At 39.4% G+C, this 15,964-nt stretch overlaps 2 protein-coding genes across 13 annotated transcripts in view; both read right to left on the reverse strand.

Moving 5' to 3' along the window:
* The window catches only part of LOC108144346 (transient receptor potential cation channel trpm), a 52,219-nt gene that overhangs the window by 31,630 nt on the left and 4,625 nt on the right, over positions 1-15,964 (reverse strand). For 5 of the 12 annotated variants that reach the window (XM_017269088.2, XM_017269086.2, XM_041707505.1 and 2 more), the window contains exons 1-2: positions 3,724-3,833; positions 2,991-3,207 (exon numbers count right to left, since the gene is read on the reverse strand). In XM_017269088.2, coding sequence (XP_017124577.1) covers positions 2,991-3,038 — 48 coding nt within the window. In that variant the 5' untranslated portion in view covers positions 3,039-3,207; positions 3,724-3,833. Of the gene's footprint in view, positions 1-608; positions 812-1,262; positions 1,380-2,990; positions 3,208-3,723; positions 3,859-15,964 lie in introns of those variants that run through there. The other 7 variants (XM_041707504.1, XM_017269087.2, XM_041707503.1 and 4 more) reach the window with 4 other exon arrangements.
* LOC108144348 (NADH dehydrogenase [ubiquinone] flavoprotein 1, mitochondrial) lies at positions 7,741-9,383 on the reverse strand. Its single transcript, XM_017269096.2, has one exon. It carries the CDS (start codon positions 9,291-9,293, stop codon positions 7,833-7,835), a length of 1,461 nt encoding a protein of 486 aa, XP_017124585.1. The 5' UTR covers positions 9,294-9,383; the 3' UTR covers positions 7,741-7,832.

The raw sequence follows: 15,964 nt of genomic DNA on the forward strand, positions 1-15,964 counted from the left end.
AAAACTTATGTCGATCGAAGGCCAATATAAATACCAACATATCGTATTATCAATTAAGGCCTCGGCATTATTAAAGAAGTTAAACTTACCCATAAAAAAAATTGTTACTATAAATAATTGATTAATTAAAGTTAGTTATATATTATTTTTGTTATATAAAATACATGGATAATTATTATTGTTTTATTAATTTAGTATACGTTGTTAAAATGTCGCAATGAACTGAAGTAAATTACGAAATGCGTTCAATATTTAATCTGAACTGGCAGAAATGAGACGATTTTATTCACACAGGCAACTTATTGTCTTTTCAAACAATAAGAGTGTAAATTATTCCCACTAAAAGCCAAATTGACATCTCTCAGGCGAGAGTACTTCGTAGCGGAATTCTCTACTTCACAGTCGACAGCTGCTGATTAACACAAAACGACAACAGAACGGCGGAGACATCGTCAACAGAAACAGAAACCGAAACCGAAACAGCAAATATAGATATGTCAAGCAAATCACCAATAGACCGGTTAGACCTTAAAAACCCACGAGATGCAGTTCTCTGCACTCCAATCGCCAATTAAATACAATTACTCATGCAGGGCTCGTCTACTCACAAACATCCATTTGGTCTCGAAGTACATGGTCAGCTCCAAATGCACTTGCTCCGCGGGTTTGGGGGTATCCACATACTCGAAACTTACTCACGCGACAAATTTAATCTCCCGGCGAACTACGCTTACTGTGCGTACACCGAGAAAAAATTTCTTAAAACGATAGTGCGTTCTTGAGACAGAGTTCGGATATGTGTATTTCGGTACTTTAATTACATTTTATTGAAAATGTTTTTAAATAAATAACAATCTCAAATCTTTTTATTTTTGGAATATTTTATAAAATAAATAATAAATATAAAATTAAGAGTCTGAATTAAAAATAAAGATTAATGTTCATTTTTTTTGGAATTTTCATTTTAAACAATTACAATGATGTGTAATAAGCAAACGTTGAGTATAGAAAAGAAGAGCTCAGAGATAATTTTTGTAAAATGCTTAAACAAATTGTAACATTTACATACAAAATATTAAAGAAATTCGTTCTATTCAGATACTTTTATATAAAGTAAAAATTGTTTTTTATTAAAGAAAGTACTTTTAAGTTGTTTTTTAGATTAGTATTTAGTTTTCAGTAGATTATTGGAAAACTTATTGAAATAATCATCTACTCTTTCTTAAAGAAACACATTAACATTATTCTTGCTTAAAACATACAGTTTTTGAGACTGTTATTTTTGTTCCGATTTCAGACCGCCTTTTTTCTCGCGGTGTAGGCGCTTTCGGAGCGAGCGATTCCCGCTTGGCTCGCCCGGAGCCGCGTTGAGCACTGAGCCATCGCCGCCGAGAGCTTGCCAGTCGGCCAAGGCGAGCGGTGTCAATTAGCGGCGCAAATATAGCGGCAATATTATCGACAAAAATACAACAAAATACAGAAAAAAAATCGAGAGCGATAAGCCCCATCAGAGAGTAACTCAAAGCGTTCTCAGCGATCTCAAAATGTTTCGTTTCAGTATGTGAACTCTAAGAAAATTTTAATACAAACTTTAGCAGTTCAAAAGCGTTTAATGCCCATCGTAAACGGAAAAATATGCAAGACATAAATATGTTGATTTTCAAAGTTTTTCATGCTGGCCCCCTGGCCAAATATTTGAAGTTTTGCTGGTGAATAAGTAAAACAGCTGGCCCCCAACTCGTTGCACACAGATAAGCAGCTGTCAGTAGAATGTTGAATAGTTTCGATGATAAGGCCGAGAAGAGTGAAAACTAGAAACCCAACCAGAAACTCTCAACCACATTCACAAAACAGGTGTCAATCATCTAAAGTTTTGGTTTTGGTGCATACTTTCAGGCGGCAATTGGAACTTTCTTCCCTACATTATTTTTCAGGCTTGTTCTTATCTTCACTTTAATTTTGACAATTTTTAAACATTTTAATTTTCATATATAGCGTAAATATTGCTTGCTGCAATTTATCTTTTATTAAATTAAAAACAAATAAAATTGATTGATTGAAACCACAAATAAATGAATTTACCTAGTACTAATATTTTTCGTATTTGTACTTCATAAGTCAAACAAAATATATCTTAAGCTATTTTAAAACCAATTCATAAAGCAACTTAAATCGTAAATCATTATTTAATTAAACAATTAACTAATCACAGTTATAATCTTCAAAACTCATTGTATTCTATATAAAAGATAAAATTCATCAACCAAATGGCTTAATGAAAAAACTTTAAAACAACTTACAAAACAAAACAAAACAAAAATATTTAAAACACATACTTAACTGTTTAAGTATAACATTAGCTAATGTAATCTACAGTTCTCTTTTAATCGGCATTCCGGGTAAGCTTTAAAAAAGTATCTATTTTAAAAGTTAAGACCAACACTTAAAATGTTTAAATATACATATATACTATTACCAGAAATGTAAAGTCATTGCACTAATTCACATTTGCAAATTGTTGTGGCAAAAGTGAAAACAAGAACAGACCTAATTAAGTAAGCTAAAGTCTAGGTGAAGAAGCAAGCTACTTAAAATAGATATCCAATAAATACGTTAAATGGCCAAAAAGTTGGGCCAACTAATTACTACGATATAGTTGAAAAAGAACACTACGAACAAGAACTGGCAATAGTTTGACTACAAACTACACTAGATAGTTTCCAACAAGGCCATTGAAAGGGGTGAGGAGAAAAACTCAAGAGGTAATTTATAGAGCGAAATAGTTAAGCTTTCCACAACAAAGCAGTTTGGCAGTCAGTCAAATAGCAATTATAGAGCACAGAGCAGAGGAAGAGTTTGGGGTTGTGGATGGGTGAAATATATATAGAGATCAAATTAAAAGCACCTGAAGAGATAGGCGTTAATGGTGGAGGAGAGTTGGAGAAGATATTCGGATACCTCTCGATATTGGGTAGTTCGATTTCGCTTACCGGTTTCGCTTTGGGTTTCTGCTTGGCCAAACGCTTCTGTTTCAACATCGTCCACAGCGGACGCACAGACACGCACACATAAACAACTGAAACAGGAGTGTGGGAGGATTGGGAGGATTGTGGATGTGGTGGATGTGAACGTTGGACGGTGGACGGTGGACGACGACGTTGGGTATCCGCTTCAATTGATTTCCGCCTGCGAGTGAGGCTTCTTGGCCTGCAGGGTTAAGAAAAACAATTATGAAATATCAATTATTTATGGCTTGGCATCGCGAGTCTCGCTTTGTCTTTGGCGTGCAGGCATGCAGAAGGATATTGGTGCTGTGCGTCGATACTCCGAAAGGGGAATTGTCATGCAGGAAACGAGTACGAGAAAATCCCCTATAAAGCACTAACTCTCTAAAAAAAATAGAGACAAGCTCCCCATATTAAAAACCCGCCTTTGTGCGTCGGCAACAGTGTAAATAAAAACGAAACAAACAAATGAAAAACGAAACGAAAACGAAAGCCAGGACACACAAAATTGAAAAACAAAATAAATACAACGGAATTTTCCCATTCACCTTGCACCCAATTATGAAGCTTTCCAAAGAACGCCAATGAAAGGGTTTTTTTTTGTTAATGTTAATGCATGCTAATTGTGTTTGCTTACGGAAAACAGGACGAGAAAACGGTAAAGGAAACGAAAACGAAAACGAAAACAAACGAAGACTGAAGATCCCCAAGAGCTCACCTTGACGGGTTTCTTTACGGGCACTGGTCGCGAGTACTGGTGGTAGACCTGGACATGATTCGATGTGAATTTACCCAACATGTGTAGCTCGAGTTGAGGGTGTCGGCGGATCGGGGCGGAACGGTTGATGTAGTTCTGGAAAGAGTTAAATAAATTATTACCAGGTAAAGAGTTTCAAATTCATATGCAACACTTGGGAAATAGGAACACTTATACACTTAAAACATAAATTAACTGTTGAGAACTTATAATTAGGTTTATGTGGTGGCTCTTCTAATTACAGCCTGAATTTGCTGATTACCCAGTGCTTATCTTTTTTATTACATGAAACTGATTTGATTAACTAACTTTTTCAGGTAGGTTGCGTAGCCCATAAGCTAGTATAACCAATAAATGCTGTTGAAATTAAAACTAAGTTTAGTAAAAAATCTTATCTGGTAGATTGTAACATATGCTAGTCTTTCAAAACTCAAATTAATAAATCACTCAATGCTAACTCTTGGCAAGTCCTTTTAATTCCAATTAGACTCAATCAAAGAAAAAAGGATTTGATGTTGTAAGAAGTTAATAATTAACATGTATATATTTAATGTGCAAAATGCCACACCGAGTTTTTGTTTTATATTCGTTGAGTAATGTAACCCTTTTTGACAAAATTCGGCTCTTAAATAACTCCTTAAAATATGATAGCTCCAAAAATACGAAAGTTGTACGAAGTTTGGAAATAAAATGTTTAAAACGTTTTTAATGTTCAAAATGTCAAACAAATTTGTGTATTTTTTGTTCATAGTCTTTGCAATCCCTTGGGGCAACCTTCGACTGTTGACTAACTCCATTTGACCTCCCCATTGTAAGGACAGCCGTGCGTGGGCATGTGGCACATGGCCCAGCAGACTCCGTCTCCGTCGCCGTCGCCGTCTCCCAATCCGAATGCGTATCCGTCTCAAGTGACAGGACGGGCGCTGAGCTGAGCTGAGCTTTTCTTCATTGCAGTAATGCGAGCTGGCCAGAAAAGCAGCCAAAGTTCTGGACAGGACGTGAGTGGGCGGATCGAACGGGGCTGAGCTGGGCCAGAAAGTGAAATAAAATAAGCGCTGGAAACAGCAAAAGTTATGCCAAGTATTCCGGCTAAGCATGAATCAAGTGCCATAACACGAGGCACCCTGGCACCCCAAGAAACAGAAAACGAAAGGCGAAAAGCCAGAAAAGCGAGCAAAAGTAAAAATAAAGTAGAGCCGAAGAAAAAGTCCTGCGTCTGGATGGTGCTCTTAATTTGCGGAATTCAAGACATTCGCTTTCATTCGAGATTATGCTCGAGCATTATAATCCGCTGGGGCTGGGGCGGTGGATGTGTGCAACGAACACTTAGGATGAAGAGAAAAAACAGCTAGTAGACGACAAAATCAATATCTAAATACGATTTCCACCCACATGTGATTAACTTTTGTGCAGTCAGTAAGGCACAAAATTGAGATAACGCGCCATTAAATTTATGCATGAACAAAAGACATTTTAGCGTTGGTCCTTGAACCCCCTAATGATGGCTCTAACTTATAATTGGACTTTAATAAGCAATTGCCTGGCAGGCAATGTGTGTGTGCGTGTTTGTCTCGATTTATTGGGGATGCTTTAACTTGTTGTTCGTTCGATGATGATGAAAGCAAGAGTTCTACTCGGTGGCAATGTGATTAACTGGAGTGAAAAGCGAAAGCCATATCAATCGCAGATTAAGTACCGCAACTATTCGCAACAAACTTGGTCGCCAAGTTTCCAGCGGTTTTCTTTTGTAATTTGCAGTGTGCCACGAGGACCACCACTTGAGGAGTGTTCTTGAGTGCCACAATCAGTCTGTCAAGTCCGACGAGGGTGCTGGGTGTGAAATTTATACGCCAGCCAGCATTTGCGTCACTGTTTAAAGATTTCTCCCCCACTGGGGCGTAAATAATTGCGACGGAAAGGAGACAAGGATGAAAGAGTCTGCCTCCGGGAGAACCAGAACCAGAACCAGAAACAGAACCGGAGCCATGTGCCCCGGCATGTGCACAGTGGCCTCACCCCAGCCTCGCATTATTTCCGTTGTCCTCATCACTTGTTTCATTACAACGTGATTCTAATCCTCTTCGCTTTCGCTTGAAAATTTTCTTTACAGAAGAAAAACACATATGTGTTTCCGCCAAAAAAGAAACAGAAACTGGCTTTTTTAAAAGTAATTAAGTGGCATTTTTTCAGTCACTTGTTCAATTTGGCCTAGTTGGATTGATGGGCTTAATCCTATTACGGGTGCAATCCATAAAGCACATTTAAGCCTTTAATGTGTTTCATTATATATATATGTAATATTGGCATCAAAACCATTTATTGTAAATTTATTTCAGATATACTATTAGAAACTCTTACAAATTGTTAAAGAACACGTTAAACACGTTTTTTTGGCCATGCGAGTAAATCAAAGTTAAAAAATAATTTTATTATGTTTTCAATTGGTTAAATATAAGTATAACATAAAAAAACCACTCCTTTTTAATCCAGCGTAATTCTGCAACTGTTTACCAATGCTTCTAGTAATTTTTTTTTTATTTTCATAAGAGTGCATTTACATTTAATTCTTTAATCATTATCTAATTTATATACTATTATCCTGCATAACTCTGCAACGGGTTATCAAAATTTGAAGTTATTTTTTGTAAATTTCCCTAAGAGTGTAACCCCAAAGTGGCCTTTACTGTTAATTGTATGGCCATCAGTCATTGCCAATTGTGGTTTGAGGCACCTCTGCGGACACTGTCGTCAAGTGTCAGGAGTGTTCGCCTGCCTGGATGAATGGGTCCCTAATTGAGATAAGACTGACGCAGGATGCTGCCTCCGGCGATGAGAAATGATCCTGGCCAGCATGTGCCAACTCAAACAGAAGAAAAAATAACACTTTCGCTGCTGGCCCGTAAATACGGATGGCACTTTCTCTATTTTCAGCGCTGTCCGAGAGCCAAACAAATTAGCGGGGCCAAGAGCAGTGTGTCTGGCCGGCCCTGATTATTGGCAATGCAAGCAGCCGCCGGAGAAAGGATAATGGCAAGGGTAAACTGACCCACAAACACGATTAAGGAGCACAAGGACACGGCCTTGTGTTGGGGTTAAATCTTTTCGTGTTTGCTGCTCTTGTCTCTGCAATCATTCAAGCGCAGACAAATGTCCTGGTGTTTGTTTATGTCAACATTGTGTCCTCTGCCACTTTGACCCACCTCCATCACTACACTTCTACTCTCACATGCTTTTCATCTTTCACGTTTTTTTCCCATTTCCCTGGTTGTTTTTTTTTCGACGGGACATGGCCAACATAATGGCTCTCATCAGCCGCAAAGTGAAATCCAAGAGCAACCAACTAACTAACGAGAAGCGACGACCACAGACCGGATTGAATAGTAGTTTAAACTGTCATCATTTGCCGTGTGCCATCATTGATTTGCGAGCCCAGAGAAGAAACATTTTTTCCATTGGCTGGTCTGGATTGTGGTGCTCACTGAAAGTAGCCCAAGATTTATTTCTCTTTGACCGCATTAGCCAGAGCTTAGCTAGCCATTCATCTTAATTAAATCTCTATCTATCGTTGAACAATAAGTTTTAGTGGTCGTTTGTATTCACATTTCATAGGTCAGCTGGATTTTCCTGCAGACTAATAATGTTTAATTATAATTAACTACTGGAAAAGTCATTTCCAAATTATTAGAAGAATAAAGAGCAAACAAGTTATTTAGTTTCCCCATTCATTTGCAACAGTGTGTCGCGAAAATCGGACTGCGTATATAAGTACAAGTAATAATGTGGGCGTAAGTCTTGTTGGTCATAAAAAATATTTTGTACATAAGTTTTTTTCTGCCTCTGCATTTCGAGAACTCATCAATTCGCCCATTAATAAAATCGACTTATATTTATATATATATTATATTTATATATTATCTGGGAGCAAGCACAAAATATAATTTATGATGACAAATGATTGCTATTTAATAAAACATGTCAGTTTTGTAATTTTTCAAAGCAAATTGCAAAATATAAAGTATTATTGATTTGATTAAAATTAAATAGATAAATAGCCAAAAAATTTAGGAAGTTCAAGATCCCTTAGCATATTTAAGGATTCTTTGCTCAATCTGGTTGCTAAACATTCGCACTAGACTCTCGGCCACGCTAACTTGGCTATAAGCCAATGCGCAAATGGGTTTGCTATTCCTGATCTTATCCGCTATGGCCAGTGTCCAGTCGATCTCGTGCGGATGTGTCTGACCCTTGACGAATCGGGCGAACATCTCCGGTAGCCAAATGGCTCCGTCCCGGCAATAAGTGCACTGTTTGCATGTTTGCTTCTCGAAGAACTGAATGGAGCGCAACATCACAGCCAGAGGATCAATGTCCTTGGTCATCACAATGACGGATCCACAGCCCAGAGCACTGCCCGCCGCCGCTAGGCAATCGAAATCCATGAGAACCTCGGCGGCCGTCGGAGGATTCAGCAGGGGTGTGGACAGACCACCTGGGAATACGGCCGCCAGATTATCCCAGCCGCCCTTTACGCCACCAGCATGCCGGTCTATTAAATCCTTCAGGGGAACAGACATCTCCTCCTCCACAATGCAGGGATTGTTCACCTGACCGCTGAGGCAAAAGAGTTTGGTGCCCGTGTTGTAACTGCGACCCAATCCTGCCCACCAGTCGGAACCTCTTCGCAGGATGGCGGGCACCACGGCAATGGACTCGGCATTGATCACCAAGCAGGGATGCTCGAAGTAACCCTTCTCGGTGAGAAAGGGCGGACGACGACGAGGTCGTCCCAATTCACCCATCAAACAGTTGATCATGGCCGTTTCCTCGCCACACAAGTACCGATCTCCCCGCTGGATCATCACATCGAACTTGATCCCTGAGCCGCAGGCACTGTCCCCCACCAAACCATGATGGTAGGCCTCCGCCAAGGCAAAGTGCAGGTTACACGCCTCGTTGTAGAACCGATTGCGGATGTATACAATGGCCCTGCCGCATCCCATGGCCACGCCCACCAGCAGCATGCCCTCGATCAGTTTGTGCGGCTCGTGGCGCAGAATTTCCCGATCCTTGCAGGTACCCGGCTCTCCTTCGGCACAGTTCACAATGACAACCTTGGGCACCTTTTCCGACTTTGTCTGCCGCAGGAATTCCCATTTGAGTCCCGCATAAAAGCCGGCTCCTCCACGTCCGCGCAGTCCACTCTTGCTCACCTGCTCCATTATCCAGTCGGAACCCATCTCCAGGAGATCCCCGGTTCGATGCCAATCGCCCCGTTCACAGGCTCCCTGCAATCGCCAATCGTGGCGTCCATAGAGATTCTGAAAGATCCGATCGCAGTCATCAAGTGGTCCAAATTTGGTCTTGCAATTGGGCTCATAACCCTTTGGTGGATCGACAAGGGGAGGCCTGTCTGGACCTAACTTTTTGGACTTTTCCGGTTGCTTGACAGCTTCTTCAGACACCGTTTGGACGAGACGTAGTTGCTGTTGCCACAAAAACGGCCAATTTTTTTTCGGGAACTTGCGAAACATCTCGTTGGTTTATCAAATAGACTACATGTGTTTGTCTAAAAGAAAAACACCGAATGTGGAATGGCAACTTAGTCATAGAATGTGGGATATTGTATTACTTTACTACTTTGATAGTATAATAGCTATATGAAACAATTCAAAGCATTTCATTTCCAAGTATTCTTTTCACAAAACTCTGACTTTTACTGCATATGCATAGTTAGTGGGATAAATAGATTTATTATCTATGTATCTCTGTCTGTCAATTTGCCAAATTTAAATTCATCTGTCTGAAAAATGATGGCAGCGGGCTGTTTGAGCTATGTAAGATGGACTTCGGTTCATTTTATTCAAATTTGGGCTCAAATTAGAAATTGAAGGCCATAGCTAAACCAGCATTTGGGCCGAAATCCTTTTTTAAACGAGTTTCCTGTCCCAAAAGCATAGACAAGGGCTGGCAGCAAAGTAAATACGTCGGGCCAAAGTTGGCCGACGACAAATTGGAAGACTGAAAGTAGCGCAACAAATGCTGCCATAACGACAATGGGAGCACCAACGGCAGCAATAAATTTACGAGTATACAGGCAACACATCCACCCAGCCGCCCACATCCACATCCACATCCACCAGATGTGGGTCTGTTTTTCCCACTGCGACGACATGTGCGAATGCGTATACGTAATTTTCTATGAATCGAGCAGCAAAAGCAGCGGCAGGAGCAATGGCACAGACAGCTCCTTTCAATTTATGCAACCAAGCGACAGCAATTCGCCTTTAATGGCAGGCAACAAAAGGCAAACCGAAACCAGATGAACTGAGCATGAAAATGTGGTGCTACCTGGAACAACCTGGAGCTACCTGAGAGCGGCTTTCAATTAGCGCACATTGTGTGCCAAAATTAAATGCTACTCGCACGCAAATGAGTCGCCTGCAAGTTTGACGACAAACGGGAGTTTGCTCGCGGCCAACTCATTAGTATACACTAATGGACGGCATGTGGCATCCTACAGAGACTCTGAGATGCACTCCAGCTGCATTAAGAGATTCCGAGCAGGTGGCCATAACAACGCACAAATCCCGGTTATAATTGCTGGGATTGTTGACTTAGGACCGGGGTGGAATTTCAGCCACCCTTTCTGTGCCAAGACACAAATTTGGCCAACAGTTTTGGTTCTTGAGCACTAGGAAAAATAAATGACTGACATTTAAGAAGACAAGTTAAGTAATCAAACGTTATTTTAATAAGATTTAAATAAAAGTTTCTCAAAATCCATGTAAATAGATTTAATTACTATAAAAACCATAGATGTTCTTTCATGTTTGGAATATTGAATATTAATATTAATATAAATATTAAAATATGATGAATTGAATTTTAACTGATAAAAGAAGTCACAGATATCACCTTAAATAACTGTATATTCAAGATAATTGTAACTCGTTCAAAAAACATGGTTTCTTTGCATATTGCTCGAATATTTGTAATTTTGTCGAGTGTTTGCGTTTGCCCTCTCAACTGTAATGCCAGAAGGTAAACTGGCAATACCCCACAAATAGTCGAGTTGTCGCCTCCCTCGTGGGAGGTGTTTGTGTTTGTTTTATGAGCTTGGTTTGCTCAGCTCTGGTTGATTTCGTTATTATTATTGCTGGGTAATGTTTTATGGCCATTTTGTGGCTGTTTTCACACCAGTCAGGCAAAGACCACAAAGCCACCGACCAAAAACAACCAGGACAGCCAACGCAAAACACTTTTCTGCCCCGCGAAAAGCAAACAATCAACGCACACCGGAGATTAGCTCTAATGGAGTAGCCATTCCAGTTTCAGTTTCACCCCACAAATAACTGAACAGATCCCATCGCGGAATTTACTTTCTTGTTTGCGTTAACAAATGCATTGTATACTCCATTTGTGGGCTTTTGTATTGTGTGTCGAACACATTAACGATAGGATATATAAGGTACATTACGGATAACTAAAGTATATTAGATTGTGGTTGTTTATTTATAATTATTCAACCAAATACCTTGTTCTAGTTCGGCCACAATAAATCTTAAATCGTCAATACTGCAGTATAAATATCAACGAAATTATATACTACTACTATACTTTGATAAGCCAGTCTCTGCAGTCACTTTAAATCCGCATTGCTACCAAGGATTATTTCAAGTTCACAATAGAGTATTTAACGGCTTACACAGGCTACATTCCTTCCTTAAATTTATAGTCCTGCATGACTTTGTGCTTTTTTGTCCTTGCCTCGGCATGTGGTGGAATGTGATTTATCAACCATTTAATGGTATGTACAATGGACGTGAACAAAACGTTACACAATAAAATCGGAAATAATGAACCTCTATAGTGTATCGATGATCACACTGATTAACTAACACTGTTCTATTTTTTATGCTAATTACCGATGGATGGAGACGCAGGTTCTCCGCCTCAAATGGCGCTAACATATTCTCAACTAACTGCATTTAGCACACATTTGACACTTGCCACATGTGCCAACGAGTCGATATTGGCACACTAAACTAAACAGCAATCAATAGACGCCCAAGGACACTCCCGCCGCCATCGACTTTAAATAAGCTAATTTGCATGCACACATGGAGCTCCTGGTGGCAATTTGTGAGCGTCGACGACAATGCCAGCAAATTTACAGCCCACGGTGGCAGTTGCAAGTGGCGCAGCTGCACATTAATGTCCTGGTGGGGGATGGCCCACTGGCATCCAAGCTGTTGGCCCTCCAGATTCACCCTCAGACCTCAGACCTCAGACGATTGTGGTTTGTCTTCAGTCAGCCTTGTAAACTGGTTGTCGTTGAATGCGCCTCGTCTTCTGCGGCTGCTTGCTTTTGCTATCAGACATCAACTCATTATCGACTAAGGAATTGAGCAGTTTATCCAACTGTTGCATGGTTGCCTCGTATTGGTTTTACAGCTTTACAGAGATTCATGAATGCATTAATTAAAATGTAGAATCCAAAGTTAAGCTGTTTAATATACACATAGCCCCAGCTTTAATACTTCCAGTTAAATCAAGAATTATTATCAAGTCAATAAAATTGGATTAAAGTTATTGAGCTGAAGCAGTTTAACCAGTATAGTAAATATTGCTTTACTTTTCACACCAGATAGCCCAGAAAAGTCCGATTTACACAAGCTTCACTGTTGTTCACTTTTTTCACTTTTCGTAGCGCACTTTTGCGGGCAGCACATTAAAGCAGTAACTTCGGGCATCAAAATGTAAAAGCAATCTCAGTTATGGGCAACAACAGGTACCAGGTAACCGAGTGAAAAAGAGAAGGTGAAAACCGTAAAATTCACAATTTAAAAGCAGCACACAACGGGCTAAATATTGGGAAGCCGAGGCGAGCCCCATAAACAAAACTGCAAGTATTTATAACATGCAAACACGCGGTGGACCATGGTCATTTGCATGCTGACCCCATACGAGCGCACACAAATATGTATGCTATGGTATGGTATGTGTATGGGTATGGGTATGCTATGGTATGGTGAAAAAGGGGTGAAGGGTCAGCGGCTTCAAGTTAATCACGTGCTATGAAAAGTCACGCAAACGGCGCAACTGGCGACCCCTGTAAAAAACTTTGAACATGGGCAGACAATTTCAAAAGTCGTGAAATCAGGGCAGTCGACAGTACATGCAAGTAAATGTGTAATAATGCACATAAAAAACCAAAAAAAAGGGCCAGTACAACGTATTGAGGTTGCCCAAGTTTTGGAGGTCAGGAAACCAAACTTTAAAAACAACAAAAGCAAAAACCAGCACAACTTCGAAATTGCAATCTAAAAATCACACAATTTGTTTGTGCAAAAACCAGCCCTTTTATATCCTAACTTGAATTTATGGCGGGTGTAATGCGTTTTCTATGCATATTTCCCAAGCTTAAAATAAAGTTTTTATACTTCATTTAAAATTTTGTAAAAGCAATGTCACTTAATTGCATTCGACCAGTTTTTATAGTCAGTCATGGACATCTAGTATGGTCGAATATTTAATTCCACTCTACCATGTTATGGCCAAAACTATAGCTATAAAAATGTCCAACTCCAACGATGCGTGTTAAGCTCACGAAACACAAAGGAATTTTATTTGCGACCAGTTTACGACCGGTTCTTTTGATGGCAATAGCATGAACTAGCCAAACTTTCCCCTATTTATAACACTCAATTACCAGCCGTGAATCTGAAACTTGTGTTTCATGGGAGCTATTTGAATATGGGAGCTATTTTTAAGGATCTGACACTATTAAAATAATTTAATTTTTAAGCTAACATAATATCCCATTTTCAGATCTAGTATTTCACTCTGAAAACTACCTGACATTTTGTTTATGTGCCTTGTTCTAAGCCCATTGAAATATTCAAGTAAATGCAGAATTATTGCCCCTTTTTTAACACGATTTCCCAAGGTCAGACCGTTTTCCTCGCCATTATGTTTATCCCTATGTTTGAATTTCCCCTATCCTTTGTTCGGGCCTTCCTTTCACGGGGTCACGCACATATATAAATTTAAAAAGCATTCCCATTCGTTGCAATGAAACGTCAACACTTTTCCCCGGTCCACTCCAGACGTGTGGTGCAAATAAGTTTACCACTTTCTTATGCACGTAACTTTCGCTGCAAGTTTTTTGATCCTCAGTCTGTGCCATGTGACATGGGTGGTAGGTTAAGCACTCCTTGAAGATGTCCTTCCATGCTCCGGATTTTTTGCCATTAAGAGGCTTATGTCCGCTTTGAAGGTGTGTGTGTGTGTGTGTGTGTGTGTGTGTGTGTGTGTGTGTGATTGTCGATTTAATGTGAAAAGCTTGTTTAAACTTTAAACCGATTGCCATATTTGCACAGTCGGCCAAATGGAACACAATGGCACCCAAAGCGACCAACTGATCCCAAAACCCAAATCGCCAATATGCCTTTGAATAAACGCTAGCTGGGTTGTGGGAAGAAGTTTTTGGCCAGCAATTCACGGGATTTGCATTTAACAGGGTCCGCAAATGCGGACTGCCAGGAGCCCAATGTTTGCTAATACATATACATGCCGCCCAGGCACTCAAAACGCTTGCCGAGCACAATGAATTGTGAATTGTGTGCGGGCGAGTGGAGCTGAAGGTGCAGGAAAGAGTAAAGGGAGGGGAATATAAAACCTATTACAAAATATGTTTGTGTTTCATTAAAAATTTAAGAACCTCCGGACGACGAAAAAAAGCAAAAGCGTTCTGTTTATGACATGCGACAAATTTATTTTGCTTCAGCTCAGCTGTATTAAAAATGCTTTTCTGATAAAGTTATAAAAACGTGAACATTATGAGTTGCGAAGGATAGAAAGCGAACGAAAGCGACTATTTTATATTATGGATTAAAAACAAAGTGAAATAATAACAGACCAAAATCAACATACATATGTATAATTGATAAAATTTAAAACAGTGCTTTCTGACATTTGTTACAATAAAAAGAGCAAGCAACTAGAATGCAATTTTCTACACATTTTGATTTATGTTGCTAATTTCTATGAGACCATAATCCAATACGGATATCTGCAGCATAATAATTATGATCATTTGCACTATATGGGAAAACCAAAAAGTCAGATATAAGTTATCGCAATTTGTGCAAAAGTATAACCGAATAAATCTGGTATTTCTATGTGATAGACCGGGGTCAGTTATTGGTGATTAAATGACAGGCCATGTGTTATTGAGAGTAATCAACATGAGACTTTTTCTATTGGCCATCTATATTTGGATTAGACTTGCATATTTTTCTGTTTAGCTTCTTTTGGGATGGCAAAAAAACCAATCAAAATAATATTTGTTTTATGTTTGAATGGTCAGCTGCGGCACCAACTTTATAAGCTAAATTTGCCCTTCCCCCAAGTACTCACATATATTAAATGCACGTGCTTCCAACCCATACATTTTATGTTAGCTCTTCCAATAAACTTTTACCATTGAGTGATACTTCCAGAATCTTTTTTATTCTCTACAAAGAAGTGCATACTGTTTGGCTTTTCTGGTAATAATATTATTGTTTTGCTTTTCAGATCATATATCTGTCTGGACTGTTTAATTCGATTCTCTAGGTGAGAGCTGAAAACTTTCGCTCTTGGTTTTATTGCACAAGCGGATAAGTGAATCGGCAAACAGATTATTCAGTTGCTATCGCATTTGCAGAGTCTTATCTATTACGGGGACGGCCTGAGATTGTGAAGAACAATAAAATACATTTTAATTGCCTGGCCCAAGTCAAAAACCTTTCGGATAAAAACATATTAAAGTGGCGGCCGGCCTCTGTCAATAAACGAGATTAACTGCAATCAAACTGAAGCACTCTTAAGCCGTAAATAAATTAAATATTGCAATTAAAGCTTTACACATTAATTTGTTAAGAGAATTTATTGGTAAACGCGCGGGGGTTTATTTGTTTACCTTTAAAAGATATGATATGTTATTTCACGTGCCTGCTATATAAATCATTTTGCCAGGGTATTAAAATACGACAAGATTCTCCCATTTCATGACGCAATTCGCTTAAATGGAAGTGTGTGCGCCAAGTTTTCAGTTTATTTATCTTAATCAGGAAACTCATCTTAAGAACCTTGAATTTTCTGTTTGCCCAGTCGCTCCAGACGTCCCATCTGAGATTGTATCTGTATCTCCATCTAA

This window comes from Drosophila elegans, unplaced genomic scaffold (assembly GCF_018152505.1).
Source record: "Drosophila elegans isolate 14027-0461.03 unplaced genomic scaffold, ASM1815250v1 contig_183, whole genome shotgun sequence".
NCBI classification, from domain to species: Eukaryota; Metazoa; Arthropoda; class Insecta; order Diptera; family Drosophilidae; genus Drosophila; species Drosophila elegans.

What these genes read in the sequence shown, in the direction of transcription:
- LOC108144348 (XM_017269096.2), bottom strand. Translation starts at nt 9,293, where the DNA reads ATGTTTCGCAAGTTCCCGAAAAAAAATTGGCCGTTTTTGTGGCAACAG.